This window comes from Liolophura sinensis, chromosome 9, assembly GCF_032854445.1.
Source record: "Liolophura sinensis isolate JHLJ2023 chromosome 9, CUHK_Ljap_v2, whole genome shotgun sequence".
In the NCBI taxonomy this organism is placed as follows: Eukaryota; Metazoa; Mollusca; class Polyplacophora; order Chitonida; family Chitonidae; genus Liolophura; species Liolophura sinensis.
This window is the reverse complement of record NC_088303.1, coordinates 8,923,162-8,950,964: the sequence shown is the minus strand read 5'-3', so window position 1 is coordinate 8,950,964 and position 27,803 is coordinate 8,923,162. Positions and strand designations below refer to the sequence as shown.

Genomic DNA, 27,803 nt, shown 5'->3' with positions numbered 1-27,803 from the left:
AGTGAGTGCATGGGGTTTGAAGTCCTACCTAACAATGTTTTAGTCATATGACAACGAACCATTTTTGAAGTCTTTGATATGACCTGAGTTTGATTTATTTATTCATTTGATTGGTGTTTTATGCCGTACTCAAGAATATTTCACTTATACGACGGCGGCCAGCATTATGGTGAGAGGAAACCTGGCAGAGGATGGGGGAAACTCACGACCATCCGCAGGTTGCTGTGACACCTTCCCAAGTATGGCCGGAGAGGAAAGACTTGGGTTTGAGGCGGACACTCTAACCATTAGGCCACCAAAGCAGTCCTTCACCCTACTAATAGGGCACCTTATAGTAACAGTGAACTAAAAGTCAAAAACCAGAAGACAAACATGATTGTAAAAGTATTTTATAATGGCATTGTAATACATATGTCACATACAAATTACAATATAAAAATATTACAGAGTCAGTTAAGTGTCTGAATATAAACATGGACGGAATGTACAATTAAATACAAATAAAACTGAAGTACATGAAAAAAATATATTATGCACTGTAAGCAGTTAGAACTTTATAACTTCATGTGCATGAATTATATAGGTGTCTCACCACAATACTAGGCCATGTTGTACCTGTACAAAACATATACATCTGTAACATGGTCATTTGAGCGAAATAATTAATCTGCTGATGCTTTTACCGAAATTAGCAGAGGCACCCAGTTTCATTTTCAAAATATCCAGAAAAACTTCTTCAGGTGTTTTCCATTTTCTAAATAAAATAATTTTTTTTTTTTTTTTTTTTAAAGTTTACAAAATACAAGTTGTTAATGTATGTTTCTTTGCTAATCTGATAGTTGCTATAAACCATACTGAAGACCTTTTTTTCTTAGATGTGTATATATCACAGGTTATGTTTACAGGTGGCAGAAATTGGGCATAACCTGGAAGAAATCACTGTAACTCAATTAGGTTTAGCAGATAGATGTCTATGTACAACCATAGTTAATACAGTGGGAATAACACTATACAAGCAGTTAATCTGTTGTCAAATTTTGATTTTAGTGGGGATTCAAAAAACACAAAACTTTCAATCTCACTAAACTACCTCAAGAAAAGGAAGCCTGGAAATAAGCAGCAGGGCAAGAACAATGCCCTAAATGAAAAAGTATTTTACCAGGGACCAACTGTATGGTACAGAACAAAACTGTCATGCAAATAACATTATAGCTTTTGAATGAGGTGGTTAGCTTTAATTTTCCCAGTTATGTCCTGCACCAACTTAAAAATTATTTCCAGGCTTGAAAAGTTAGAGGTATTACAGGTATTTGTAGTTATTAGACAGAAAATCAATACAAACCAATATACATAGAGAAGATAAATCTGAAACAAGTGTGATGAGATATTTCCCTCAAACTTTCTCAAAAAGTTTCCTAACAGACCAAGAATAACAGTAAATTAACAGTTTCTTACTCTCAGCTGTGGTGATGTGAAAGTATTGGGTGTGGATATCTCAAAACAAAACATATCAAGACAGTCCATGTATTTACATCTATGTTTTTGATGAGGTTTACTACTGCTAAGCACCAGAAGTATGTATAGTTTTATTTATATGAGGAATCTCTCATCCACCAGAGTTTTCTTGGCCACATTGCTGCGTCCTCCTCCACTGCGAATCATCATAACAACCTAGATGTATAGACACCAATAAAATAACATTTTAATTCATTTATTCATTAAATAAACCAGTGCATCAGGAAAACAATTGTCCTTTGGCAAGTGGAATAACTTTTCCCACATGTAACATACAGACATGCACTCCGTATTGATGGAAGACAAGTGGTCTTCAGCAAACAACAGACAGCGCCAAATGCCACATGAGTGTTGTTGACTGCTTATTTTCACCAAGGTCCTATGAACAGTGAGTCAGAGCATGAGAACCTGCAAATTCCCTCTCTCAGGCTCGTTATGCACATACTCGTACGTTAATAAAGTTCTGACTCTGTCCAAGGGTTCATATCACAGCATACGGAAATTTAGTTACATAGAGTTACTATAATGCCCATCACAGTGACTGCATTGGCATTGACTTGACAGAAACACACGTTCAGTCTAAGGATAGTCATATTCTCAATGTCAGTGTCAATACCATAAAGTGCTTAATTCACTATTCCTAGACTGCTCAACTGCAAGCCAGCCCATCTCTTCCAAAGGAAGCTTAAATAGGCACATTCCTTGAAATATGTAATGGTTATAAGCTGAACTTGGATTAACACTGCGCTTGTCAGGGTAAGGTGATAATGGTCTGTGCAAGGGGCTTCAAGCTAAAGTGTTAAGTAATTACCAGTACACAATGACACTATTGTTTGATGCGACTTGTGCCATATAGGTATCACCCAGTTTCACAAAGCACTTTACATCACTTTCACTTTCACATCACTGTTTTATAAGAGAACCAAAACCATACACTACAACAGCTTAAGGTCATTCACTTAAGCCACAAGGTGATGTGACTAGGACAACTTTAACAAAATCATGTTTAAAATTTTCACCTGAAAAGTGTTAAACTTACTAAGGTGACATATAGTACAGATGACCTAAAATAAAAAAGCTTATGTGGCCACCAACACCACTCCCCACTCTGTACACTCACAATATCTCACCTTACATGTACCTTTGGACAGTAGATGAAGTAGCTTCTGAACTTTTTTATAACTGTCTGATTAAACAATTACACCTGGACTTAAACAATTGTGAAAATGATCCTCCATAGACGTTTGGGTACAACTCTGAATTTACATCAACAGCTTTGGCATACCTGACATGTACATTATATTGTGTGGGTTCCTGTAATCTCGCTTAACATGATTTTCTTCAAAATGACAGGATTGACACATCTGATAACACGCAAATCCTGTCCAAAAAGCATTATTTTGCCCTTACATGTTAAATGAATTTCCTGCATTTTATGTTCTGTAACATGTTACCAACCTCAGAAATGATGTATGTGATAACTCCAGATAGTACGTAGTCCATTGCCACCAAATCCACCACAGCAAAGAGCAGCAACTCAAACACACAGAGGGTCATCTCATGACCATAGAACAACACTCTATCAAAGGAATGGCCATTATCTACAACAATACAAACAGCATTCTTTAAAATGATTACCAGCACGGATAATGCCACAAAACAATGCCACACTGGCAATCTTTCAACTCTACAGCTGTTATCACCTGATAAGTTGGTTTTGCAAAAGGGAGAAGTTTTTGTGACATCAAAGTGATCTTTTTTCACCAGCTTTGTAAATGTAGATTAGAACATCGTGTACTCTAGCCAGCTAGATTGAAACTACCATTATCACATCAGGACAATTGCTTTGTGCCCTCTTTTGTTTAGACTGGATGTGATGTGAAGAGAGTTTCAGAGCCTCATTGTATGCACTGATCCCCCTTCCCCACCGTCACCCCCATGCACCCAAAACACATTAAACATGAAATATCCCACCAACTTGTTTATTTATTTATTTATTCATTTATTTGATTGGCGTTTTATGCCGTACTCAAGAATATTTCACTTACATGATGGCAGCCAGAATTGTGACGGGAGGAAACTGGGCAGAATCCTGGGGTAAACCCAGACTGCTGGCTGATCTTCCTGCATTCAGCTGGAGAGGAAGCCAGCATGAACTGGACTTGAACTCACAGCGACTGCATTGGTGAGAGGCTCCACCAACCCCTCGACCACGGATGCCCCCTAAATGATATTTATAATCTTGTTTCACAGTATAGACACCATACAAGTTTTGGAGCTTTACAGAGTTTTCTTTTCTTTAAAGACATCATGAAGCTCTACAAGCAGGTGCAGCCATCCAGTGGGACTGACAGCAAGCACACAGAAAATGCCAGGTTTCACAGGCCTTGCTGTAGAGAATGCTGGCTTATTTCACATCCAGTCTAGAGATACATGCCCTCAATGTCCAGGAAGAGAGGCACTTTTCTCTACTTGAATTCACCATATTTTCACTTTGCCTTAAGATCTATAAGCCTGACCTCCACCTTAAAGTGTTAACATTAGGATAACCTACAGCACCCTTCAACTAACATGAACCAAATAAGAAATAAAAATTGTGTTTCAGTTTAACAAGAAATATTTTATATTCTATCAGTCTACTCAACTGTCACGTCATTCTTCAAGAAAGTACCAGTATATTTGAAATCAGAAGTTTACAGCATGAAATTTTTGATCAAAAAAGTACATAGGTATACACGTTTAAATGTACGGTATTATGTGATCATTTGACATGTTACCTACATGTGGTGACAAATTGGGTAGCTGGAGTAAAGGAGGCACTAGTCTCCCATGTTCCTGTAGGAGGGGTTTAGGCAAAAATCTCTCCATTTTAATGGGAATTCGAATCAGGCTTCAGCAACCGTCATCATTAAAGCATTAACACAGACAATTTTTAGCAAGTACACAACCCAATAGGGCTGCACTGAATTACCCCATTTCTTCTAAAATTTAGGACACCTGGTCTGCTAATTTTAGCTAATATACATGTAATTCTATCAGGAATACGGAGTTTCTTTTTTCTCACATTCTTAGACCATCTAATGAATAGCATACTCATATCTTCATTTTTCCAAAAAGGCTGGTTAAGAAATGTAATGTTCTACTTTCAACACTCCTAATATCTGTCCCAAAGAAGTAGATCCTTCTCCCATTTAAATGGTATGTTTTCAGGAGTAAGCTGTGGTCAGGTGGGACCTCTGAAGTCAAAAGCAGTATAAGCTAATTCAAGACCTACTTTCAAGACTTTGAATTTAATGCTGTGAACAGATTTGGAAAAGCCCAGAATAGTAAAAGCATCTAATAATTTTTAAGCCCTTTGTAGGAAATTTGAAAATCACCTTATTATTTATATATCTGATTGGTGTTTCACACCGTACTCAAGAATATTTCACTTACAGGACGCCGGCCAGCATTATGGTTGGATCCCTGAATGAAAATATGTACTGCACTGTCCCTGTACAATAGAAGTACAGCTTCAGCAAACTCTTGCCATGGTTTTGTGCAGTTTGTTGCCTAGCTTTTAGTAGCCGCTGTTGTGGCGCAACTTACGTACAGCATAGGCCTACTTCAGTAGATCCCACTACTTGGATTTTCATGCCTCAAAAAGTAATCTCACATTACATCATGGCTGCTGACGTGTGACAAGGGAGATAATTCACTATTTGAAGGCATAAAATTGGCAAAAAGCTTCCCAAAACATCACCATTTCCATGATCATTATTAAGATTTTCTTAGAGGGAATGATTTCATGAAAGATTTCTTTTTATCATTTTTAGATAACTTGAGGCCAAAAGAAACAAACACAAGAATAGTACACAGCGTCTCAAGTCTTCTGTGGAAACAGTTTACACAAAATTTAGCTTTTATATCAAGAGAAGCAGATATGAATGGAAGTTCAAATCACCATTAAACTGAATGGGTCTGAAATGTTCACCTCTGCTATAGTAATAGAGTTAGTACAGATAATATTATAACAAGCATACTGCCACACCTTGACATCATCAAATCTGTAAAAACAACCAAAGCGAACATTTCAATGATTAACATAAAGCATGTTGAAATGTTTGGAATCACGACTAACCCCATCATGATGACAAACTCACCATTGTACAGGAGTCCCTTTTCCAAGGGGTCAAGAAATTCAGTGTCCAGGATTCCCTCTATCAATGTCTTGTCTTTGATAATATAGTCAACATCTCTCAAGGACTGCAAAATCAAATTAAAATGACTGTAAAATGTATTTTAACAAGACAATGATCATTTTGGCCACAATGACCCATTCCTGCTTACATCTGTTCATAAATTATACAACAACCAATTTATACAACAAACCAAACATAGACAGCTCTGACATGGGAATAGTACCCTGAGCAAACCACCTAGCACAATGACACCCAATGCTTATAGACTGAAAGCAGTCTGTTGATGACTTGCTCCTTTACATTCAGTGATTGTAGATTACCAGGTGTGGAGTAGTAATCATATTTACTGTGTAATCTACATGTACTTGAATTTTGAGGAATCCCACTAACAAATGAAGTTACTGGTACACTACGTGATGGCTTTGATATCATTTGAACCATGAACATGTACTGCTATCTTCCACTTTGTCACTTCCTTGGATAAGTTCTGCTTGATTTCATACCAATACCGCTGTCCCCAGCCTTCACACAAATTCCTGCATACAGAATAGGGATATGGCTACCATCTTCTTTATTAACTCGCATAAACTTTTTTGATACCATTTTTAAACCGCACCCCTTCCCCCACTTCGTCACACAACCCTCCTCATTTCCTCATTTAAATATGGACCAGAACACAAAAGTGAGTGAAGTACAAAATCTTGTTACTACACATGTCCATATACATACGTGGTCAATGAAGGCAGAGAGGAATTTGTTGACGGTTGCGTATGCCTGTATGAGTTTCTCAGTGTGAGTACCAGCAATACGACTGCCTCCCTGGCCCCTCTCAGCCTTGCCTGCTGGAGTCTGCATATCCTAGAACAATCAGAGCAATCAGTCCATTAATCCATATTTCCCTTTTAGGATGGTAATCAGATTTAATAATGGTCAAAAAAAGCAGACACCAGAAACAACTGCCTATCGTTAACCTGAATGACTAATACCTGAGAAACCCTAGGGCATATTTAGGGGAATGTGAGTTTAGAACACAGCACAGAACGTCTTACGATGACAGTACATTCTGTACTGTACATACAGCTCTGCAAGACACCAATAATAAACATGGAGAAAAAATGCAAAATCTGTACATGTATGTAAAGCATACATGTAACGCTTTGGATTTATTTCTTAATGTGCAGATTATCATGTGTAATAACATTTAACAGTACAAACAAATTTTTCAACTTTCACTTTCGAGGGTAAACATGGCTTCAAAGTACAGTTTTCTTAAGGTCCCAGTTATCAGTCCGGAACATAAGTAGCTTGCAGGGGTGATGTCAGCGATGATCCCTGTTTAAAAAGAACTCCGTAGGGGACAGAACGAACGTGTCTAGCCAAACGGGGGCGGGGATGTGGGGAACAGGCCGAAAGGGGACAAGTGTAGGGGTACGGAGCTGGCCCGAAGAAGCCATGTAGTATCTGTGTACATGTCACCTTGCCCACATGTTGCGACAAGGTTCACCAGGCTCATGGCACTTCGGGGGTGTTCACTGAGTTTCGAGCAAGATCAACGAAGATGTAATTTCTGAAAAATTCCGACCATTGACGGAAAAAATGTATAACATAGAGGGATAATTAACAGGTATAAAAATACTCCCAAAATGAAATTTTTTGAACAAAAATTCCAGGGCATACTTTCCTTCATTTGGAATAGAAATGTAATCAATGTTTTAGAGTTCCTTTTCAAGTACCCTATGGTTAGATCAGTTAATGAACAACATACTCTTACCTTAACCTTTCCAAAAGGCTTGTAAAGAAAGATAATATTCTTCTTTCAACACTACTAATATCTGTTCCAAGTTTTGGAAGAATTAGGGTAGGACCAGTGCAAAAATATCTGCCACGCATGCAAAATATCCTTCATTACCTGAATCACTCACCTAGCTAACCTACCATACCACACATGTTAACAAAATATGGTTCAGCATGTGGCAGTACCATTAGCAGCCCTACCTACATGTACCTACAAACAATGGTTCTCGAACAAATAGCTGATTTCTGGTCTACAGCACTTGGCAATGCTTCCTTATTATATAAAGGAAACACTATATAGCTCTCCAGGTGAAATTATAGGACATTCTTAACAGTAGGTTTTGCTCTTGACAATATCAGTGCTGGTCACATATGTAAAATCAGTGTGAAAATTTAAGTCTGTGTATACCAGGGAAGTGTGGATTTTGGCTCTAGTCTTAAAAAAAAAATTAAATAAGAAACAATAATAAAAAAAACGAGAAAAGAAATTATCAAAAAAATACTGATAAATAAATAAAATAATTAAATAAAAATTAATGTCAGGGAGAGAGAATAAAAGAACCCAAACCTTTTCCAGAGCCAAAGGGAGATAAACCTGGTTGTACTTGTACCTCAATCGAGGTGGCAGTAACATTTCAAAAGTTTGCTGTTCTGTATTGGGAAGCAGACCTCTCTTGCCACACAGATCATCCTGAAAGACAAACAGATGTGGTTTAGGGCGTAATCAAACCAGATGTCTTTTTCAACACCACTTCATATCCACTGCCACAACACAAACCCAAGTTATTCCTCTCAGCTGACAGAACCCTTGTAATATGTAATATTGTTACCACTTGCTTGAGGGAATTATATTCTGAATTTTTTTTCAATTTTGTGCATGTTAATTTACATGGGGGAAAATGCTGATTACATCATTCTCTCCTCTGACAGACATTAGTTACCTCCTATCTCTTGAGCATCTATGCACATGTGTACATGCATCCTTACCTCCTCTCTCTTGAGCATCTCATGCACATGTGTACATGCATCCTTACCTCCTCTCTCTTGAGCATCTCATGCATGTGTATATGCTTCCTTACCTCCTCTCTCTCTTGAGCATCTCATGCACGTGTATATGCATCCTTACCTCCTCTCTCTTGAGCATCTCATGCACATGTGTATATGCATCCTTACCTCCTCTCTCTTGAGCATCTCATGCACATGTGTACATGCATCCTTACCTCCTCTCTCTTGAGCATCTCATGCATGTGTATATGCTTCCTTACCTCCTCTCTCTCTTGAGCATCTCATGCACGTGTATATGCATCCTTACCTCCTCTCTCTTGAGCATCTCATGCACATGTGTACATGCATCCTTACCTCCTCTCTCTTGAGCATCTCATGCACATGTGTACATGCATCCTTACCTCCTCTCTCTTGAGCATCTCATGCACATGTGTACATGCATCCTTACCTCCTCTCTCTTGAGCATCTCATGCACATGTGTACATGCATCCTTACCTCCTCTCTCTTGAGCATCTCAAGCATATGTGCACATGCATCCTTGCCTCCTCTCTCTTGAGCATCTCATGCACATGTGTACATGCATCCTTACCTCCTCTCTCTTGAGCATCTCATGCACATGTGTATATGCATCCTTACCTCCTCTCTCTTGAGCATCTCATGCACATGTGTACATGCATCCTTATCTCCTCTCTCTTGAGCATCTCAAGCATATGTGCACATGCATCCTTGCCTCCTCTCTCTTGAGCATCTCATGCACATGTGTACATGCATCCTTACCTCCTCTCTCTCTTGAGCATCTCATGCACATGTGTACATGCATCCTTACCTCCTCTCTCTTGAGCATCTCATGCACATGTGTACATGCATCCTTACCTCCTCTCTCTTGAGCATCTCATGCATATGTGCACATGCACCCTTACCTCCTCTCTCTCTTGAGCATCTCATGCACATGTGTACATGCATCCTTACCTCCTCTCTCTTGAGCATCTCATGCATGTGTATATGCTTCCTTACCTCCTCTCTCTTGAGCATCTCAAGCATATGTGCACATGCATCCTTACCTCCTCTCTCTTGAGCATCTCATGCACATGTGTACATGCATCCTTACCTCCTCTCTCTCTTGAGCATCTCATGCACATGTGTACATGCATCCTTACCTCCTCTCTCTTGAGCATCTCATGCACATGTGTATATGCTTCCTTACCTCCTCTCTCTTGAGCATCTCATGCACATGTGTACATGCATCCTTACCTCCTCTCTCTTGAGCATCTCATGCACATGTGTACATGCATCCTTACCTCCTCTCTCTCTTGAGCATCTCATGCACATGTGTACATGCATCCTTGCCTCCTCTCTCTTGAGCATCTCATGCATGTGTATATGCTTCCTTACCTCCTCTCTCTTGAGCATCTCAAGCATATGTGTACATGCATCCTTACCTCCTCTCTCTCGAGCATCTCATGCACATGTGTACATGCATCCTTACCTCCTCTCTCTTGAGCATCTCATGCATGTCTCTCATGTCCGTATCAGCCTTCCCATGAACAGACCGACCGTGGATGTAGAAACCATACTGAGCATGAGCCATGATGAATACACTGATGTTACTCATAGAACACAAGTCCACAAACTGACGAACTTTATCCTCAATGAATCGCTCATAGATGAAAGTGAAAAATATCCACTGGACCAGCGCTGAAATAAAAAAGTGAACATCTTTAGACAACATGTATCTTTTAAATCTAATGTGTGTCCTAATTACTTCCAATGAAATCTTGACTTAACTGACATTTGTTAAGAGATTGATATGATACTGATTCAGCAACAGGCCTTTTTGGTACCACACAGGTCACTGTTGTTCATCGTTTACAAACACCCCTGATATGCCCGACTGTGAGAGGCGAGTGATCACTGACCGTCACCTTCTTCCGATCCATCCTAAAGTTTTAGGCTACTTTCCTTACAATTGCTTCTTTGTATATCAATGTATGAAAATGTGTGCTCACTTAAAATTGGCAAGGAAAGTGGTAAACTACTTTCAGCTATTTTCTTATAGACAGGCCTGCACAATGCCTATATGTATACAACATGTCTAAATACTAATGAATTTCAAATAACATGTACTTCAAAACTAAACAACTGCAGGTTTTCCAAGCTTTCAGTTTTCACTGCTGTTGTCAGTATGCGGTACATCAGTGTATTCACCATTCAATCTCTTCTTTTACAAAATAAAAGATGGCTGCTAAAATAGAAAATTTATTTATTTACACTGTATTTATTTGATTGGTATTTTACACCATACTCAAGAATATTCAGTTATAATATCCGATATAATGGAAAAACCATGTTATGCTAAAGCATTTAGCAATTCTGTAAATTGTCCGACTATGTACTTAATGTTACCGTTCCACCCTTTTCATTAGTATGGCTGTGTGGTACCCACCTACAAGCAAGTAGATGAGTGCCAAGGTGGCAAAGCGGTAGATGGGGCTTTGCTCTGCTCTGTAGTCCTCCGACGACACTGTCACAGCCCCGTCCGGCTGTTTGGTTGACACATTCACAAAACCCACAACTTCCAGGAAAAACACCACGGCAACCACCTGAAATACTTTGTTTATCTTGCGAACGGCTTGTAGTTCATTCCACTCGTTAGCCACAAAGTAGGTCCTCCAGATGGAAACGGGCACCTGAGAACTCTTTTTCTTATCTGTGTCGCCCGTGATATGTGCACGCGGCCGCTCCCAATCAATGAGGAAAATGTCGGCTGTGCACTGCATGAAGAGCAGGTAGACAACGTGGAGTGTTTTTAGGATGAAGGCGGAGCAGAGCAGGCCTTGAAAGTCTGTCCAGATCTGCCCCTGGGGGTGTACCAGGTGGACTGCATCCTGTCTCTGTAAGGAGAACATAGTGACAATAAGGTCTGGTTAGTCATTTTCTAATACGAAAAATGCATTTCCGATTAAAGCATGAAGGAACACATACAGTGAAATAAGCAAAAATACCCCTTGTCTGTAAGCACAGATGTAAATGATGGCGTATTAAATAATGGAAGTAACTGAGCCAAAGACTCAATGACCTTGAAAAACAGGTCAAGGTCAATGAAAAACAAGAGGGTTGTCATGGTTGAAAACTGGTCAAGAAATATTAAGCTTACAAGCCTAGCACAAAATATAACTTAAATGACACCTATTTAAATGTGTCCAAGTGGTATAAAAATTGGACAAAACTGGCAATATGGGTTCAAAAGAATGTGTTTACAAGGCAATGGAGGCAGAGTCCCAACAACCTTAGAAAAATAGGTCACCAAAAATTAGCAGGGTTTACAGTGTTTAAGTGTACATTGGTACAAGTTTGATAAACATGGTATAAAAGCGTTGTAAACACAAAGGTGTGACAGCAGCCATACTGAATTATAGAGAGTGGAGATCAATCAAAATAGTCCTCTCATTAAACAGAAGCCACTGTGTAAATAAACTTGATTGCTTGGAAACTGCTACTACATCTTGTTCACAGGATCAAGGGTGACAGACAGATGGAAGGACACGCACTGAGCATTTGCTTCAAAATGTATGTCATACAACATTTCACTGACACACCAAACAAACCTTAGTGCCACCTCAATCGTGCCCATTAATATCTTGGCAATCAAACATATCACAGCAAAACATGCTGCACGTGGTCACAGCACGTGGCCCCAGGGAGAGTGATTGAGTGAGTGCTTGGGGTTTAACGTCGTACTCAACAATTTTTCAGTCATATGACGACGAAGGAATCATTAGGGTGCATGTACGTGTAATGTGCCTCCTTGTTGTAGGACGGATTTCCACCGCTCTTTTATTTAGTGCTGCTTCACTGAGACGACTTACCAAAGGCAAGTAAGCCGCCCCGCCCGAGCCATTATACTGATACGGGTCAACCAGTCGTTGCACTATCCCCTTCATGCTGAACGCCAAGCGAGGAAGTCCCCAGGGAGAAGGTCACAGTACGTGGTCACGGCACGTGGTCACAGCACGTGGTCACAGCACGTGGTCACAGCACGTGGTCACAAAACGCCAGAATGGATGCAGAATTTTCACACACACTTCTTTAGCTATAAATTATTATGGCAACAGATACGAATAAACGTATGCACATACAGTGTGCTAATTAAATACTGAACACATTCACAAGAACAAGTCTCATTGGTTGACTTACCTTGAAGAATACCAGGTAATAGAAGGCTGTTCCAAAGATAACCACAAAGAAGATATTGGCCAAAGATCCTGCCACCAGAAAAACAAAGTTGATGAGTGACAGGAAGTCAATAGCAATACGCCCTGCTCTTTTTGACCAAACCCATGTTCTGAAGGCTGCGTGTAGGAATGCCAGCGTGCTGAGAACTCCCACAGCTATCTGAAAATTCCTCAACTGCTCTGTCTCGAACATTGTATACTCCACAGTAAACGATACCTGAAACATAATCAAGAAATACATTATCTACATACTGTACTCTAACAAGTTTGTAAAAGAGGGGCTAACTGCATGGTTGAACTGTTCAAAACACTGTAAGTCCCTGTGTGTTCTAGTAAATCCAGTATATTTCCCACACTACGATGTGCTGTATTGATCTGAATGGTTGGCTCTCATGTAAGAGCTTCAATTATTTAGGAAGTCATACTGTCAGCTGTGTGAAGGCATTCAAGTCCAATCAAGGACGAAATTGGTCATGTTGCTGTATTCTAGCCTCTTACCTTGAACTATCTGTACATTATGTAACAGATTTTGCTGACAGATTTAACAATACTAGAGAAAGTGTATATATTTTTGTACCAAAACATTTTAACATTGGCAGACAGAAGGAATAATCACTCGCGATGATGTTCCATGGTGGCTTGATAAGCACAAGAATGGGTGGGACAAATCTATGAGGTGTAACACAGGGACGTATACCAAAATGGTACCTGAAAGCATGAATTGTTTGAATCTTTCATTGCACATTTTTATGTTTATGATCTATAATATTCAATGAAAGTTTCCGACAAGGAGTTAAATCCTCATCAGGTGTGTACATTGTTGTACGAATGTTTATGTAATAACCTCTAGCACCTTCCCTTAAAGCGATGACACCGCAGTACAAAACTCACACAATTCATTTCATGTACATGTATTAATTTAATTGATTGATGTTTTACGCCGTACTCAAGAATATCTCACATATACAACGATGGCCACAAGAAAAGGCCAGGAGTAGCCTATGACAATGTGCAGACAACTCGTTTCACCTCCAAGTGAAGGGAAACCTACAAGGTCTTACTACTTTTATTTATGGATTTATCTTCTTGATGTTTTCTGCTATTTTTGTTTTCTCTCATATAACAACTGTCAGCTTTATGAGTGGAGGGTTCTGCGCTCAGATCTGTTACCCAAGGGACAAATCCGTTTACCAAGTACCTGACATATTAAGTGAGCTAGCAACAACATTTATCCATCTAGAAAGGTCAATAAAAGAATAAAGGATAACTTACTGGAATTTTGTCCCCATTGTTTGCATCAGACAAGGACACTTGACCATAGGTTATGTACATGACAGGAGGAGTTATCTGCCCTTCAGCCTGATATCTCAAGGAGATTCGGATTCTGATACTCCTGGCATACCTCACATACTGTGCCTTACCCTGATCAGGGTCCACTGTGCTTCCTGAAGTCATTAACAGTCAAGTGAAATGAACACCTTCTTAATATTTGGAAAAGTGTATATGATGATATACTAATAAAATGAAAAACCTATACCAATTAAACTCAACAGTGAGGTCAATTACACGAATTGACCTCACTGACACTTAATGATAGTGCTGGTACACATTGATGATGAGCATAAGAAACAAAACAATTGAACATGGAACACACATGCAACCTAGAGTGATTATTTAATCACAGCATACAGTTCAAGACGTAAGTCAACAGGAAAACTGTGATAGTCCTTCCTACTCGGTTCAAATTCAGCCGTCATTCCCTCAAACTTAGAATACCTGATCAAGACACAATTAAGTCCACAGGAAGACTGCAACTGCCATGCTTACTCTGTTGAAATTAACCGTCATTTCCACAAACTAAGAGTACATGTTGGTTATGTTTTCTAAGTGATATAAAGGTTTCTACTTTAGCAAATACTTCAACGCCTGCAGTGAAATCTGGCACATACCCGGTGTGGATGATGTCTGTACAGGGATAGTACCCTGATTATCGACCATGTAAAATCTTCGAGTAAGCTGCCACCTGTTGACATCCTCTGGAAGAAAATAAAACATGAAGCAAATGTGAACAACACACAAGCATGCACACACCGCAATCTGGCTGACTGACAGTGTTGTTGTTGTACGTGGCCTGTGCACATGAACGTTTACACATGTCAGACCTTCTTAAGTGCAAGGTGTGTGTCTTATGGGAACAGGGATACCCCAATCTCCCCCATTTGCCTGCCATGGATTCAACCTCAATTCTTCGGAAGATTACTATCTGCTGCTTGTGAAAAGGTTGCAGAAATACGGTAGGAAGCAAGGCTTGCCAAGAAATGTGCCCATCTGGTTCAATGTAATGTGTGCAGCATTATATTCTTCAGTTGTTGTCTACTGCTTTAAATATACTCATGTGCACTAAGCTGGAAACTGCAAGATTAGAGGTATATGGTAAAAAAACTTAAAATAATTTTACGAACTCAGTAAGAAAAAAGTAAAATCAAAAGCAAAACACAAACAGCAGTTTTTAATCTTTTTTGTCAACTACTAGTGTAACTAGTATAACCAGTTCCAGTCCTATAGAGTCTCAATTTACTATCAGAGAATGCTTCCATGTTCTAATAGCATACCAGAGTTGGCATTCCTGCCAGACGCATCCACATAGTTGGACACAGAGATTGGGATGGCAAAGAGACGAGTTTCTCCATTTTCCTCATATTCAATATCTGCACTTTGTTAAGGTCCTCAAACACATGGATCACAAACACATAAAACAGACAGATCAGGCAAAAAAAAGCTCATACCGTAAAATCCGGCAAAATGAGTAGATTAGTCTTTGACAAAATTCTAAGGCAAACATAGTATATTTTACATTCTACACTGTACAATTAACTATCAGATTATGTATTAAAAACAAAAACTTAAGTATGACTGGCTATAACTTTTAAACCATCAACTTTAAAAAATAGAAAGACAGAGCCAATACCAACAACATGACATGAAAGTTCCAAAGTTTTGAAAATATATCTTCATTTTTAAATGTTTGGCCATCGTGGGTTCCCTCAGGCTCTACCTGGTTTAGTTTCATCGCAATGCTAGCCGCCATCATATAAGAGAGATATTTTTAAGTATGGTATAAAACAGCAATCATATAAGTAAATAAAAAGTCTGGCATAAAGAACTTTCATATCATAATGACAAAAACATATTCCATTTAAAAAAACTCATATGAAAGAAATTTTACTGTCTCACAAAGATATCCGCTCTGATAGTCAGTTACAGCTTTTACAGCTTGTCAATTGTCTGATGGAATTGCACAAACAAAAAAACAAAAACAAAAAAAAACAGACAATTCCGTTCTGACATCATTTTAGTCCTGACCAAGTCTGTGAAAAGGATACATGGGTCAAGAAATACCAGCCGAAACTTGTTTGTGTCCCATAATTTACTTGCTGTAAGCTCACACTGCAAAATACAAAGTTAAAACAACTAAATGTAAATGTTTGTAAAGGCTATGGTTAAATGTTACATGTAAGTTGTCACATCTACCTTCAGTACAGGACATGGAAAGTCTTTACAGGTCCTCATATTACATCCACATTACCATATTGGTGTTCCCTTGTATACATATTACATGTTGCATACAAAGTGGAACAAAACATTCTTAGTCCCTACATAAACCGAGCCATCTGCAGCTTTGACAGCCTTATGTGCCTCAGAATAACTCTGATACACAAGCATGTCAAGTACAATGACTCCTTCATTCACTACATCATTACTAAAACTCCTAATCTTTGGATCCAGAAAGAAATCTATCACTTATATCTAGCAATGTATACTCAGGTCATATGTCAATATAAAACAGGATCTTCATACGAGATAAATAGGAGTGATTAGGCCTATGTCATAATTCCTTAATTGTATAACACACTGTGTAAACAAGAAATCTTATACCTGACAAGATTTTATGAAGTTCAACCAATACTTGAAGCCGTTTTTACACAGAACTCAAACCTGGACAGACACACGAAAGGCCAGACACAAGTAAATGACTTTCACTCTCACAGAAGCATAGAATAATAATAAGCTATTTATGGCGATTCCATATAGACATTTCTGACTTAAGTCAAAAGTTAAAATGTTGTAATAATGCATACTTTTCTCTAATGTAAGGTGAAATTTTGACACATTTATCTTAAGATAACACACGAGGTGGACAAAATTTTAATATTCAGGGTTCAAAAATAAGCTGTAAATTAATATTTCAATTTTAGACTCAAAACTGGATTTATGGAATTGGCCACTAGTCTCAGGAACCATGCATGAACACAACCACAACAACAATGGTGACATATCCTGTGCATTGTCCCAGCCAAAAATCTTCATTTAGTTATTGATTCACACAGTAGGGGTCGAAAATAAGAAAAAGATTTACAAAAAGGTTGCAAAGTTAGACTTTTGGGGTGCACTGGCTAAAAGGTATGCCAGAGCATATTATGAATTCATTTACATCCTTAATTTCAAATAATGTTAGCATGTAACTACATTTGAGGAGCACATAACTAATATGCTTACACTTTGAGTGTAGTATGTACCAAAAGTGAAGGCAGCATCCAGGCGTTTGTCTGTGCCAGCGCAAAGCTGCATCACTCCGCTGAGGACGTCCGTCAGTCCCAGAAACTCCCCGTTTAAGGCATATTGAGCAACTCGAAAACGCAACTTTGAATTTTCTGAGCTTTGGACAAACGTAAATTTTGTTGTCATGAGGTTATCACTGATGACATCATCAGGACCGGTATCCAGGTAATACAACATGGGCAAACTTGGAGGCCTAAGAAAGATAAAGAATACGTATGCTTATTGTCATATAGCTGCAGTATATGCTGTAAGTTGCAACCTTTGATTTAAAAAAAAACAAAACACTAAACATGACGACATACAGATGTACAATTGCCCTGAGTTACTTTTAAGAACAGATCTTTGTTATGATGATTACCAATAACAACACACTTATAGAGCAGCCTGCTTGACATACCAGCACCACAAAACTGATGAGGTACTAACGTAGGGTTATACACAAGAACGTTTTTACTTCAAAATCTTTTTTGGCAAAAAGAGCTAATGATCAATGACAGAATGAACCCTATTATAGCTGCATGTATATCATTGTGTAAAACCAAAACATATATTTCAGGGCCCTATTTTCGTTAATTCCGGCCGTACTTTATCAATTTCTCTTTGTTACACTGATATTTTTACTGTCATTGCATGTCACTAAATACAATATGCCGACCATATACTGTGAGTACAGCTGGATCCTAACCATCAATCCTACACCCACTGTGGCCGGAGGATACGCTGACAGGTGGCCCATGGTCAGCATATAATACGCCGATCATGTACTGTGACTATGGCTGGATCCTAACCATCAATCCTACATCCACCACTGTGGCCGGAGGATACGCTGACAGGTGGCCCATAATCAGCATATAATACGCCGATCATGTACTGTGACTATGGCTGGATCCTAACCATCAATCCTACATCCACCACTGTGGCCGGAGGATATGCTGATAGGTGGCCCATAATCAGCATACAATACGTCGATCATGTACTGTGAGTACAGCTGGATCCTAACCATCAATCCTACACCCACTGTGGCCGGAGGATACGCTGACGGTCGGCCCATTGTCAGCATACAATACGCTGATCATGTACTGTGAGTATGGCTGGATCCTAACCATCAATCCTACACTCATTGTGGCCGGAGGATATGCTGACAGGTGGCCCATGGTCAGCATACAATATGCCGACCACATACTGTGAGTACAGCTGGATCCTAACCATCAATACTACACCTACTGTGGCCGGAGGATATGCTGACAGGTGGCCCATGGTCAGCATTCAATACGCCGACCACATACTGTGAGTACGGCTGGATCCTAACCATCAATCCTATGCCCACTGTGGCCGGAGGATATGCTGACAGGTGGCCCATGGTCAGCATATAATACGCCGATCATGTACTGTGACTATGGCTGGATCCTAACCATCAATCCTACATCCACCACTGTGGCCGGAGGATATGCTGATAGGTGGCCCATAATCAGCATACAATACGTCGATCATGTACTGTGAGTACAGCTGGATCCTAACCATCAATCCTACACCCACTGTGGCCGGAGGATACGCTGACGGTCGGCCCATTGTCAGCATACAATACGCTGATCATGTACTGTGAGTATGGCTGGATCCTAACCATCAATCCTACACTCATTGTGGCCGGAGGATATGCTGACAGGTGGCCCATGGTCAGCATACAATATGCCGACCACATACTGTGAGTACAGCTGGATCCTAACCATCAATACTACACCTACTGTGGCCGGAGGATATGCTGACAGGTGGACCATGGTCAGCATACGATACGCCGATCATGTACTGTGAGTATGGCTGGATCCTAACCATCAATCCTACACCCATTGTGGCCGGAGGATATGCTGACAGGTGGCCCATGGTCAGCATACAATATGCCGACCACATACTGTGAGTACAGCTGGATCCTAACCATCAATACTACACCTACTGTGGCCGGAGGATATGCTGACAGGTGGCCCATGGTCAGCATTCAATACGCCGACCACATACTGTGAGTACGGCTGGATCCTAACCATCAATCCTATGCCCACTGTGGCCGGAGGATATGCTGACAGGTGGCCCATGGTCAGCATTCAATACGCCGAACACATACTGTGAGTACGGCTGGATCCTAACCATCAATCCTACGCCCACTGTGGCCAGAGGATATGCTGACAGGTGGCCCATGGTCAGCATTCAATATGCCGAACACATACTGTGAGTACGGCTGGATCCTAACCATCAATCCTACACCCACTGTGGCCGGAGGATACGCTGACGGTCGGGCAATGCTCAGCATATGATATGCCAACCATGTACCTTCAAAAGCGTACCGTGAATCGATCCTCCTTCCACTGTACGCGAACCCTCGGCCAACGGTGATCATCAAATGTTTTAATGCTAAATACAGACTGATTTCTTGTAAACCGTCATGCCTCTTATGAACACCATGATGGCTCAGAGCATATTTATTTGCACACAAATTTCGCACAAAATTTGAGTTTTAATAGTTTAGTGTTTGGGACCCCTACCGTTTTGGTCCACCACTTGTATACACTGTTCTCTTGAGGACAGAGGACTCAAGTTTGTCCCAGGCGTCTTGAGCATACGATATTTTGTAAAAACATATAATACTTCACTAATTATTAACTAACAACACTACTTCGAGGCATTTATGGCCGTCATTTATATGTATATGCCACACATTGATATCTCTGAAGTCCGCGCTGTACATGACGGCTCTATACAACCGTGACAGTGTTTCACAGTTTGGAAACAGACTCTAGTTCTTTGGCTTATCAGTTGGTAAATTTACAACAGTTTTATATTGGATACAAAATAATGCAGGAATATTTGGCTCGGTGAGTGTGATGCATGTCAGCCTGTGTGCTTATACACAACAAAAGGCACTGTAAAAAACCTATATTGAAAATGTATATGTAATGAGTCATATCAGTACATCACACAAGGCCTACAATTTATAAAATTCAAACCACTGACATGTACAAAGGTTTGCACCTTAATGTTTTTCCCTTTAATATCAAGTCCCTTAATTGTACCCCCAATGTCACAATTGTCAATCCTATCATTTATTTTGATAAGCACAAAAACATGTTTTATAAGCTTGCACATGATGAGCGCAATCATATGTAGCCTTTATATACATGTACGCGTGAACACATGTAATGTAGGCCTTAGGCCTATATATGTATCCTAAACCTTGCAAGCTATACAATGTATTACATATTTTGAGAATATTCCTCTACCTAACAATGTATAAATTATGAAAATACACCAAAGAAAGTAAACATCAAAACCGGAGATTTTTGGTATCGGTAAAAAAATCTATAAGCACAATTCCAATCCAGTTGTTGCTGTTACTTTAGAATAGCTCAACTGATTACCTTTCACAAAATATCCCAATCATTCGTGCAACTGTTACATAAACCTCGCAAGTGCATGAATGTCGTAAAAATAATATAATCGGACAGTGGGCCGACCCTATGCAGGCCCTACATCAATGGCAAGCAGAGGATGACGGTTTGTTTGATCAGGGTCCGGCCAGGGTTGGCGTATAGTGGATGCATGATACAGGAACCATTTGACCACAATGGGCACATGACTGATGCTTATGATCTGGCTGTACTCTCTGTGATACTGATATAACTGTCATCATATGAGATTTGATCGTTCTGAAAGAATGACTGACTATGGTTTACCCTAATTCCTTAACTTTTTTTGCATATGAAAGAGAAACTTTTAGTAGATGTTATGCATGGTTTTAATTTGATTTTGGAGACAAAACTACATTGGATGGATTGGACAATTACAGGCCCTTGTAAAAAGTATAATTTTATCAGCCTACACAGAATAATGTCTTCAGAATTTGCTTGAATAAACACCTTGCAAACATGCGAATAGGTTGAAGAATTACAGTAGAATGACATCAGCAATTTCAGCCACATCATGGCGATGACACTTAGTATTAATACATGATATTTGATAGATATTTCTGGCATATTTTTAAGCACATGTCATACACATGTAAATGTGAGTGCATGACATGTAATATATCAGTGAGCATGTAAAATGTAAGATAACTTTCAGAACAAGACCTTCAGTACTCGGGGACCTCGGTGGCTCAGTCGGTTAATGCGCTAGTGCAGGAGTCTCTCACCAATGCAGTCGCTGTGAGTTCAAGTCCAGCTCATGCTGGCTTCTTCTCCGGTCGTACGTGGGAAGGTCTGCCAGCAACCTGCAGATGGTCGTGGGTTTCCCCCTGGCTGTGCCCGGTGTCCACCCACCATAATGCTAGCCGCCGTCATATAAGTGAAATATTCTTGAGTACGGCGTAACACCAAACAAATAAATGAATAAAAAAACCTTCAGTACTCTAATTCCTCAGCTTTTTCCCATATGAAAGAGCAACTTTGATCGCAATTTATGCATATTTTGAATCTGATTTTGCAGACAAAACTACATTGGTTGGATTGACCAATTTCAGGGTTTCACAAAAAGTATACTTTTATCAGTCTACACAGAATAATGCCTTCAGAATGAACACCTTGCAACCATACGAATAGGTTGAAGAATTATAGTACATGCATCTGCACATATGATATTTATGACATTTGATATTTACATCAATGAGTTAAAAATAACTTGCTTCACAGAAAACCATTGTACATGTAGGTGAAGTTATGAAGGCCACAGTGATCAATGCAGAAAGATTATTTCTACTACAGTAACATTATATTGGAAGGACAAGACAGTTATAAAACCTCACACAAAACCTACCAGTCTCCATCTCTCCTCTCCTCAATAATTCCCCTGTACAATTTGCAGGCTGTTGATGAAGCAACACAAGGCCCTCCCATGGAAAAGGATAACAAGGTGCACATGTTTCCCAACATCTGACAGGCTGTATAGTTACTGTGACACTGGTAAAACACATTATAGCATCTACATAAATATGTCATCAAATCAACATGAACCATCTAACACAACATACATTTCACATAAACTTAGCCCTGCAAGCTAGTAAAATAGCAAAAATAGCAATTTTGGTGAGCAAAAAAACAAAAACAAGAATATAGTGGTTATTAACAAGTGACTTGTGCTAGCTCACAAACCTCTCTTGGCTGACAAGCGCATGTATGTATGCCAAACGTATTCTGTCTATTTATGAGATAAACACAACAATGCGCACACAAAATAAGATATGATGTTTGTCAGTTTCAGCATGTCCACATGTCCTCATGTTCATACAGACTACCCTCAACCATTTGTTCTTGGTTTGGTTCATCAGTTACTCAAAAATATTTCACTTATACAAGGTCGTGCAACCAGGAGGAAACCAGGGTTTGCTGCTAAGCTAACTGCAGTAAAAGCATTCAGGGTGCAAATATAGGAAATATAACAAAGGTAAGAAAAAAATCTATAGACTGAACAGTGCCTACTTAAAAGTGGCACACATGAAACAGGAAATCAAGCAATGAAGAACCCTGCACTAAACAGTTCCCCTATAAATAAAGATTGTTTTCTTATTGAAAATAAAAATGAAGAATATAAGGAAATTAGAATCAGTAAGGGGCACCAAGTACACATATTTCTTCCACAGTCCACAATATCAATTGGATGGTCACACTGGCATGACAGGTAGAAATGTAAGAAAAGAAGCAAACAGTTATAACAGTATTTCACTGATTCAAAATTTGGCTTCAATATGGAACAATTTGTCAGCTGCAGTTATTACACCAAATCTTATCGCATTCAGCAGGGTATTGTACAGAAGATTGCAGTGTTGCAGAAACACAAGGCCTTTAGCTCACGCATACTTTGCCTGATATAATCCATTAATACACTGTCCCTGGCAGCTACACTCCAGCTATGAGTGGAAGCAACATCTCTGATTTTAACAACTTTAAAACCTTTAATTGGCAAACTTCACCATGTAGCATTTTTTTCATGACCTACATTACACATGCCATGAGCTGCACGCAGGTGCTCACGGAAGTAGTTGGACTCCACCTTCTCACTGGGACAATTCTGAAAGTGATGAGAGAATGACAAATGATGCATCATGTTCACATCATACAGACTTCGCAAAGTAAGTATGTCATACAGGTTTGAGGTAAACTTTTAACATGTTTAAATGAGTTATTGATTTACTGATTTATTTGTGGTGGGAGGAAATAGGGCGGGGCTCGAGGGATACCCCAAGACAATCCAGAGGTTGCTAGCAGACATGACCATGTATGACTTGAGAGAAAGGAAGCATGAACTGGACTTAAACTCACAGCAACCACAATGGTGCTTTACTGGCCCACTAAGCACTCAGCCATGGAGTCACTTAACATAAAACATTTGAGGAATACTTCTAAACTACAAGTTGTTTCCCATCACACTGTGATGTGTTTCTTTCTTAAAATAAGGACCACACAGAAAAACATAACAAATTCACGACCCCAAACAAAACACCACTTTCACCTACATTCATGCATTTTGAAAACGTTTGTATTTAGTCCACAATGATATAGCAAGCTTTCAAGTATATATTACTAAAGTTAAAAAAAAAAAAAAAAAAAAATTCATGGACGGTGTTTAATGGTTTTTCATCTGACATTATACTTCATGTTAGTGTTTTCTTTATCTTTCACAGCATTATCCTGTGGTATGATTACATACTCCAGATTTGATGCTATGATCATGAATATATGTGGGGAGTACATGAACATGTAACCATGTCTTACCTCTAGAGGGATAGTAAACAGATCCGTAGTAATCGGGGTCAGTGGACACGTGCTGTCAAAACAGACACCACCTGACTGAAAGAAACAAAACCAGGCTCTTATGATCTCATTCATATTATATGTTACTAATTGAGTGTTTACACCTGGATCCATTTTTTTTTTCAACTTTCTCCTACACATGTATATTTGAAGCTTCATTGGAGCAGAATGTCACTCTCTAAAACGTATTTAGCAAATGAACTGACACTGACATGTTTACTGTTATTATGTGATACAGGTATAATGGTCACCAGACAAGATTTGATAGACAGGTGTTAGCTATGTAAACCACAGACCTTTGGGAAGTCAGTGAAGAACTTTCCCACATGCGACATGCAGATACACGTATGTACATGTATCATACTTGTGGAAGACCTTCAATGAATGTTAGACCGCCCAAATGGCTACATGAGTGTTGTTGACTGTTTACTGTCGCCAAGGCCCCACAAACAGTGAGAGAGGGTGAATCTACAAATTCCTTGTCCAAGGCCAGGTTTGGATCTGCACCTCATGTGGCCAGTCATTAGAAATGTCTTTGTCAACACGTGACTTACTTCACAAACAAATTAAGTACTACAGGTACAACACAGTAAACTTATGTAGAGTCACAAAACCTTGCCATGGCAGAACCCTTTTCAATTTTATGCCAACAAACATTTGTATGTATACATGTATTAGATATCACACTTTAGTCTAAAACTTGCATGAGCAAAGTACTTAGAATGCAACATTTCTTGTGCAAAAATATCATGTCCTGACTACATATAGGGTTAAACTCACCAATTCTGTGCAGGGTCCAGGGGATGGCTCTGGGGGACAGGTCTGAAAAAAAAAGAAGAAAACTGAACCAAGTCTCTTTCCAATCCATGTGTTTTTTAGAAAGTACACAATTACATGGAATTGTTCAAAAACAATATCAGATACACAAAGGTTAATGACAATTCATAAATAAACTTAACTACATGTAAATACCAAGTTTCACATTCATACCAAAAAACAATGAATTTATAGAAAAAAATATTAATGAATCTGATCCATATTTCAGAATGTACAGCAGCTGTCATTTGCTTTACAAATACACTTGTCTGGTATGTACCAGGCTCATGCAGTTTGAAGAGAATGATCTATTAATTTTAGACCTAAAAAGAACTAAAAAGTATGAAGTTAGATATTACAGTTTAAAATCTGACAATGTTCTCACCCCACCAGGGCATGCTTGACACACCAGGTCTGGACCTCCTTTGTAGGACACTGCTCTATAGCCAGAGTCACACACACAAGATAAGCCTGCCAGCAATAAATACATTGCTTGTACACCTTTGTATACATGTTCAACAAAAATATAAAATTCTCCATTTCGTTTATAAATGATACCAAACACATCAGAGATAATATGAAATTGGAAGGCACTCCAAGAGTGCAAATCCCCCAACCCTACCACCCCAAGCCAAATGTGCTAATTTCCTTAACCACGACAAAAGTACAATACTCTGCATTTGTGTCCTACGTCTTAATAACGAAGGATGGTTTAAAAAACTTAAAAAATCCAAAACAAATCACAACCCAATTTTAATGGATTGGTCCTTACCCATAGGACTATGTATATCTAACTTTTTCTGTACTGGTAAAGTTGCTGACACATTGTCAGAGAGACAGGCAGACAAATAAACACCAGCAAAAACATAATCTCCTTAGGCGAACGTAATAATTACCCTTTTGTCCCAATGAAAACAAATATATCACATCATTCACATGCTATGGTACAAAAAGGGGTATTATAGCCATCATTATTGTTTACTTTTGTTACCTCCTAACATAATGCTGGCCGCTGTCATATAAGTGAAATATTCTTGGGTATTGCATAAAACACCAATCAATTAAACAAATAAATATTGTTTGCTTTCAAAAGTTATATATGTAGCATGATAAATAAATGCTCAGTGCACTCTATTATTTATTGATTTTATTGTTTTACACCACTAACAAGAAGTTTTATTCTTTAGGGAATGCCAAAGAGGGATTTCTACTTCAAGATTTTTCCCAACGTTTTTTTTATTTCATCTTTTCAGATTTTTCCTTTCTAAGACTTTTGATTTTAGTTATCCATGTTTCTTATTTTTTGATTTTCATCTAAAATGTTTGCCTTTGTCTAAAACCTTTTTTATTTTTGGTCCAAGGTTCACATGATCAATTCACGGTTCATGTGACAAAGAAAGTGAGGACTTCATGTCAATCCACTCTCCAGGTATCAGGGAGCAAATCCAAAGCCAGAACCTGGCAAGATTCCATGCCCTCATATGCACTGCAATAAATGTTACAATGTCCGTATACCACAGGAGGCAGTAGCTCTTGTGTTCTGTCTCTAAATCTTAAAATTGTAAGGGCATGATAGGATGGCCTGTCAGGAAAACCAGCATGAATCACCTGTGTCACATGCCAATTCTGTGGTTGAGTGACAGGGGTGACATAAAGAGGATGAAACAATGCTCAAGAGTTTTATATCGCTTTGGAAAAAGTTTTTACGTTTTCTTCTGAGATATGGTTGAAAAGTGTTTTGCTTTTGTAACATCACCACGACGGAAATGAGCAGCTACCTTCAATCAGATCTGATGAAGTAATAGATCACTACATGAACATATAATTTGGAAGTTGTAAAGACTAGGTTAACATTTACGATTAACTTTCTACATCACTACTTACGTCAATTCATTCATGCTTCCCTGAATAAGACTGGCGAAATTTGGAGGAGACCCTTTTGAGATGTTGTCCACTTGACAAAAGCATGTGACACCCACACATACACATTCAACCCTTACCATGTTCATCTGTCATAAAAACATCTTAAAAGCACTTTCTATCACAACTCAGGTGGTGTAGTGGTGTAAGCAACCGGCTACGGACCCGACAGCTGTCTGATGCAAATTCGAATCCAGAGCGTTTCATATCAAATTACGAAAATCCTTTCAAAAATGTATGAGCCGCGCATAATAAAATGCAGAAATCTCCGATATAACAGTGACACGTTACAGAGACTTGAATAATGAAGTTTTTCTTTGTATGCAAATTGAATATCTTCCCATTCAATTTTAACCAATGAAAAATCAGTTAAAGCATGTAAGGGTGGAAAAACAATGGCGTCAGAAAGCAAGTGGAAATGAACACGTAAATATTACCCTAGTTTTCACAACTCCCTATAATTTGATAATTCGTCAGGAAGAAGACATGAACTCATGATGAAGAAACTTAACTGGCCTTTGGGAAGTACAGTGACGCTTTATTATATCGCATGATGATGTGATAGAGCAAGCAAAATGTTTACAACATAAATAAATGTGGTAAGAAAATACATGTAATCACGCCATATAGCATCAAAGATACAACAACAACACGATGTAAACATGTTGAAACTGGTGTCATTTACCATCTGTGTTCACCACACTATTTGCGCTGCAGTCTAAACATTGAAGATGAGAGATATCGTAATATTTTCTGTTTTCTCCTCGTGTGCATTGATCTGGTGTCACTTTTGTGATGAAAACACACTCTACAAATGCGATAACCAAGCAAAAACATATAACTTTCAGCGGTAACATGTCGTAGTTTACAAGCGCCGCCATTCGGTTGTTGTGGAATCTCTGATACCTTGGATCTATAGCGTTACAGTG

At 39.0% G+C, this 27,803-nt stretch overlaps 1 protein-coding gene across 1 annotated transcript; it reads right to left on the bottom strand.

Annotated features, from left to right (window-relative positions):
* Positions 1-373: 373 nt before the first annotated feature.
* LOC135475096 (meckelin-like) lies at positions 374-25,444 on the bottom strand. The gene is made up of 18 exons (XM_064754837.1): positions 25,340-25,444; positions 24,919-24,960; positions 24,100-24,174; positions 23,324-23,395; positions 22,145-22,287; positions 17,285-17,540; positions 16,111-16,174; positions 15,340-15,435; positions 14,677-14,763; positions 14,000-14,172; positions 12,690-12,944; positions 10,939-11,386; positions 9,982-10,190; positions 8,059-8,181; positions 6,426-6,554; positions 5,658-5,760; positions 2,974-3,116; positions 374-1,671 (listed from the first exon to the last, which is right to left on the bottom strand). Exons 1-18 carry the CDS (start codon positions 25,442-25,444, stop codon positions 1,591-1,593), a joined length of 2,604 nt encoding a protein of 867 aa, XP_064610907.1. The 3' UTR covers positions 374-1,590.
* Positions 25,445-27,803: the final 2,359 nt, after the last annotated feature.

Coding starts and splice junctions, on each gene's coding strand:
- LOC135475096 (XM_064754837.1), bottom strand. CDS start 25,444: ATGTATTTATTGCTGGCAGGCTTATCTTGTGTGTGTGACTCTGGCTAT. Junction 17,541..22,144: donor GAGAGGAGAGATGGAGACTG/GTAGGTTTTGTG, acceptor TATCTTTCTTAG/GCCTCCAAGTTTGCCCATGT. Junction 6,555..8,058: donor TCCCTTTGGCTCTGGAAAAG/GTTTGGGTTCTT, acceptor TGATTGTTCTAG/GATATGCAGACTCCAGCAGG.